This window comes from Sinocyclocheilus anshuiensis, unplaced genomic scaffold (assembly GCF_001515605.1).
Source record: "Sinocyclocheilus anshuiensis isolate Anshui unplaced genomic scaffold, SAMN03320099.WGS_v1.1 scaffold282, whole genome shotgun sequence".
NCBI classification, from domain to species: Eukaryota; Metazoa; Chordata; class Actinopteri; order Cypriniformes; family Cyprinidae; genus Sinocyclocheilus; species Sinocyclocheilus anshuiensis.
The window spans coordinates 185,753-191,395 of record NW_015544154.1 but is presented as its reverse complement, the minus strand read 5'-3'; the positions used below and the strand labels follow the sequence as shown (position 1 = coordinate 191,395).

The 5,643-nt window shown below is 38.1% G+C and overlaps 1 protein-coding gene across 1 annotated transcript in view; it reads left to right on the top strand.

Moving 5' to 3' along the window:
* The first annotated feature begins 2,578 nt into the window (after positions 1 to 2,578).
* Positions 2,579 to 5,643, top strand: part of LOC107695328 (NHS-like protein 2) — a 96,281-nt gene continuing 93,216 nt past the window's right edge. The window contains exon 1 of the mRNA XM_016495187.1: positions 2,579 to 2,947. Within this exon, the coding sequence (XP_016350673.1) occupies positions 2,671 to 2,947 (277 nt within the window). The 5' untranslated portion in view covers positions 2,579 to 2,670. The remainder of the gene's footprint in view (positions 2,948 to 5,643) is intronic.

The following is a 5,643-nucleotide window of genomic DNA, read 5'->3' as shown; positions in this document are numbered from 1 at the left end:
GTTTAATTCCCGCCCACATGTAGAAATCGAATATTCAAGCTGTTTATTCATTTTTCCACCCAAGAACAAAAAACGAAAATTTAAGCTGAATTCTCATTTTTCGTGTTTTGGAAAAATACGAAAATACGAAAAAGGAGCCGTTTTCTCATTTTTCTACTTTCAATATTAAATCAAAAAACGAATGAGTATATGTGTGTGTGTGTGTATATATATATATATATATATATATATATTGTTTTTAAATCAAAAGTTCTACACGCACTTGCTATTTAGCAGGTTCAGGTGTGTTTGATTAGGGGTGAAAGAACTGAGCTTCACAGGAGGATAGATCTTCAGGAACCGGATCAGGCGCCTCTGTTTCAATCTAATATTTAATTCAAAATGTAGTATAAACATAGTTTAGGAAAATCCAGAACTGAGTAGTTGTTTTTTAACTGAAGGAAACTTCATCTCCGATTAAAAATGAGTCTGGGCATGCTCATTAGAGTTATCTAAATCAAATAAGCAGCATAGTTTCAGCTCAGTGGTAAATATCAGCTGAACTCATATCTTGGCTTTGGCTATGTTTGAATGAGTGGGTGTTTGTTTATAAACTAGAGCAAATATTTGTATATATGATTCTGCTTTTGGATTTGTTGTTTCTGTGGTATGATAGGATTGGAACACACCTGTGTGTATGTTTTCCTCTTGTGCCACATAGCTGGAGGCTCATCTCCAGAAGGCCATATGGGTCCTGCTGAGCTTCAGCCTGTTCCTCCTGCAGCCTTTGGCCTGCTGGTCCACAGCAGCACAGCACGGCTCACCTCAACACACATTGCAGGGGCTGTCTGCCAGAACGCAATACAAACTAAAAACACACAGGCTCTGGTGTCCTTGAGTTTAAACATTCTGCTGCATTTGAAAGCATAATCATCCTGAAACCACTCACCTGCCTCCCGGTCCTGATGGACTTCTGTTAGGTGTTTCTCTATTATCTATGGAAGCCCGTTTCTGCTACATAAGAAAAAAAACTTGTGTAAGTCCTAATAATGGCATTAAAGGTAGAAATTATGAGATAAAAAGTCACGATTATGACATAAGTCAAAATTATGACAAAAAGTAAAAATGACAAAAAAGTTGAAATTATGAGAAAAGTCTATTAATCACATAAAAGTTGTACTTTTTTGACTTGGTATGATTTTGACTTTTTTGTCTCATAATTATGACTTAGTATGTCATATTTTTCCTTCATAATTGTGGCATTGTCATAATTTTGACTTGTGATGTAATAAAATTTTTTTCCAATAATTATGATCTTTTTATGTCATAATTATGATTTACAAAAGTGTTTTTTTTTCCCTTTGTGGCAGAAATAGTATTTTTAGTCACACATTCAAAGATGGAAGAAAAATTATTACATAAAGTCAAAATTATGACAGTTTAAATAATGAAATTTCAACTTTGTAACTCAGAATTATGACTTAGTATCTCATGATTTTTAATCTTATCTCATAATTGACATAGTATATCATATTTCTGACATTTTTGGGCTATCGTAGTCATCACACATTTAAAATATGAAAATAAATTACTGAAATCACATCAAACGTCAGGTCAGATTTGAAGCATTTCCTCATTTATGACACGGTATCTGGTCCGCTATAAGTTAATAAGAGTCTGGCTACCCCATGGACATGTTTGCAAAAATATAATATTCTGAAAATGAAACGTGAGCCTTGCCAGACTGCCTCACTCCCTCCAATCAAACTGGGCAAAAACAGTCTATCACAGGAGACATTAAAAGAAACCAAGAACAGAAGAGTAGAAAATAGACCTTTCAACGAAATGAGGGGGAGGAGGGTTGCCGTGAAGAAAAGGTCCACCAGTAGTAGTTCCTGTCATGCACTTGGGTCATGTGGAGTGGGGTGGGGAACCAGGAACAATGAAGACAGTCATACACTGTGGCAAATCAAGGCCCAGATGTTTCCAATCAATTCCCTGTATGAGATAAGGTTTCATATGAAGACACAGAGAAACATACCTGATAAGATTATAAAACACAGAGGACTCTCAGCCTCTCTCTCCTCTCCTCTCTCTCCTCTCCTATCCTCTCCTCATCATTTTGACTTCACGGAGACTTTATGCTCTCTCTCGCCGTCCAGCGTGGAAAGACTGGATGAACAAAACATCTACGTGAGCCAAGTTCTGGTTCAGGGTGGGGGAGCATGCACACACACACACACACACACACTCTCTCACTAGGCCAGATGTGTATTTAGGGATGGGCAAATGCAAAGTTAGAATATGTGACTGGAAGAAAGGGTTTTTATTACTCTCATTGTTCTTCAGTCTTGTTGGAGTCACCTTTAAAACCGTTGTGAGCATGCGCAGAGCAAGGCTGCTTTCTGAACGCATAGTTGAGTTTTTGTGAAAGATTCAGCTCATATGGTCTTGTTGCACGAGTGGGTGAGGTCTCTCAGTTGCGCAGTTCATGGGAGTTTGGAGCTGTGATTTGCAGAGTTCTAGTGTGAACTGGAGCGCTGCAGAGCTCCTCACAGTGGACAATCAATTACAATGCATAAAATGCCTCCTCCACTGTACGCGCAATCCCGAGCAAGAGTCTCCGCCAACACTATTCGGCGCTGGCGAAACACGCACTTTTAAAGGGAGATTACCATAACAGCAGAAAAGATGCCCTTCTGCAAGAGGAACATAGTCCCTAAAGATGTGTGCAAGAGCGGCGGCAAGAGTCGCGGTGCGATGCTCACGGATCTGGTGGATGTGTGCGGCTTGACTCTGTGTGCGGTGCTCCGGCAGCTGTCGGATTTATCCCGTCAGTCGGTGAGCATCCTGGAGGAGCTGGAGGGAGAGCTCGCCTCCATCTACTACCGCTCCGGAGCGCTGGAGAATAAACTTATCAGCCTGCAGAAACACATCTCAGCACTGGCCACCAAGCCGCCGGCCAAAAGTAGGAACTTTTTTTTAGTACTTTACACCCTCTTGCTGGCTTATAGATGTGTGTGGGTGACTTGTTTACTCACTCAGCTAATGTCAAGCTCAAGGTCTTCTTTACTGATGTTTACATTCACCAAACAACATCGCGCGCATTTTGTAAACTATGTAAACGAAACATCACTTGACTTTCATTCTTGGGCTGCTGGGCATATTTTGAGAACAATAACGTCTTTATTAATTCTATACATCTTGTGTTCAGTCTCTAAATGTAGCTGTTTCTATTCTCGCTGTAATGTAAATTTGTATATGTAGAGATGGAGGGCCGATGGTCCTGTTGGAAAGAAGCAACAAATGTCCTTTTGTTCACCGCATGAACCTAGTTTTTAGTTCAAAAAGAATAAACCAAAGTCCCCAAATAATAACAACAACCCTTTATCAAGAATTTTACCATAATAAATGGTGGTTTCTTTAAATATACCATAGTTACAGGTATTGTTTGTCCTAGGAATCATAGGGGTCAAATTTGACCCACACTGAAAAGTATTTAACAGGTCAACAGGTGTGTTTTTATCTGGTGCCAAAGAATATGATATGATATATGAAAAAATGTTTTTAATATTGATGAAGTAACACAGTTTGACAAATAAGAAATGCTAAAGAATTTTGGAATACAATTTCTGCAAAAGGTGTCAGGTTTCCTGGTTAATCACATAGCATTTCATAATGGCTCACATAACGTCTATATTATTCTAATATTAGTTAATAAACATTGTATACAGAGTTGCAGCCTTATGTGCTTTTTATGAAATAACCTCCAGAAAAAAAAACAAAAAACAAAAACAAAAAAACTCCTTTACTCATATGGCAGTTTGTTGCAGTACTGCAGGTGTTTAGGAAAGTGCTGTAGGCACTTTTTTTTATTTTTTCTCTTTTTTATTACTGCTCCATTGTATCCCAACATAAAGAACAATGTCATAATGTGTCACCTTATAAATAAAATATAAAATATTGTTGGGTAAAATTTAATTAATTCTTCGAATGCATGTTGATTTTGACCTCTAAAGACCACTGTCAAAATAATTAATTTTATTAAACATTTTTAATTGCTTTTATTGTGTTGTATAGTCTTTTTGCCATTTTGTTTAATTTATTTTTATGACCATTACCAGGTTTGTAGTACTAACAATAACTGTTGTAACTATGGCGTTTGGGAAACTATGGTTATCATGATAAATTAATGTAAGAGAACAGAATCAGCTCTAGTATCTTTTTGTAGATTCGTTTGTGACGTGTGTTGTCAGTTTTTACTATTATATTACTACTAGTGTATCTAGGCTGCATTGGAGAGGGAGAAAGATGATGTAAAATTGCTATCGTATGTCACTGCCACAAGCGTATAGTGAACAAACAAGAGATGGTCTTGTTTAAACAGAAGAAATCAGTGTCAGTAGAAGTCATTTGACAGCTATTCAAGTATTAGGATAGTGACCAACACTTTCACTTCTTAATGAACAGTAAACAAATGCATTGTCCATGCCACAAACACATTACATTCACACTTGGCTTTGTGTTTAACTTTCACATTATAATCTGTTGTTTTTAAATCTTTCCCATTTGCATTTGAGACGCATTTGGCATCCAGTCCTCCTGACACCTCCCACACTGCTCTGTGCACTGAAACTAGATAAACCTTGCCAACTTTCACCATCTGAAGATGTGCAGAATATTTCCTCCATCCATTTCCTTTGTCGTATCAGAGAAAGAATCTCTGTATTGTTTAGCTTAACACGTTTGGCAGAGTGCTGCAGTGCTTCTTTTCCTCTGTCCTTATCATTTTACAGTGGCAGACCACAGTAGAAACAAAGCGTGGCGATTATCCTCTAAGTTCAGGAGGAGATCACTGGTACTGTATTTGTTTAATCCTGTAATTGTGAAGCATTAGTAGCTTGAACTTCCACCATGCTTTGACATGTGGAAGATAAATGATGTGGATCTCTGTATGCAGCGGATTCTTCGGCTGGGAACTCCTCTCCACTGTGGACTGAGGTCAGGTCCCTCTGGATACTCTTTGATGGGGACAGGAGGTGAAGGAGCAGACTGGAGGCTTGTTTTTACAGTGACTGAAGCAGGGCCAGTTTTGCAATTGAATTAAAACTGATAGTTGATTCAGCTCTTCCTGAATGTCAGTCAACTCCAGTGATTGCTGCCTCATTCCTCAGGCATTCACGTGAAAGTCACAAGACCATGTGGAGGTATGTGTGTATTTAGGCAGAAGACAGAAGGATCGAGTGGGTTATTTAAGAAGTTTTGATCCTTAAACCTTTTCTCTCTCTTTTTTTGTAGTTACATTTTAGGGCTTTTTTGCCTTAATTTGATAGGACAGTTGAAGAGAGATTGGGATTGGGAAAGGATCATGAGCCGGGAGTCCTGGCCCTCAAACTTGAGTTGCCCGGAGGCTATTGCTCCAGCTCTTAAAGCTTTTTTTTCTCTCTCCTACATTGTGATGTAGATACACTTAAAACATTTTTTTTTTAGATATTTGATTGTGATTGCTCATTTCCCCTGTTTTTACATTTTAATTACCTTTGCCATCATCTAACTTTTACTTAAATCTTAAAAAACACTAATAATTTAAAAACACTGTCAAATGTATTCTTAAGGAAATCAATTTATATGTGACCCTGGACCACAAAACCAGTCTTAAGTCGC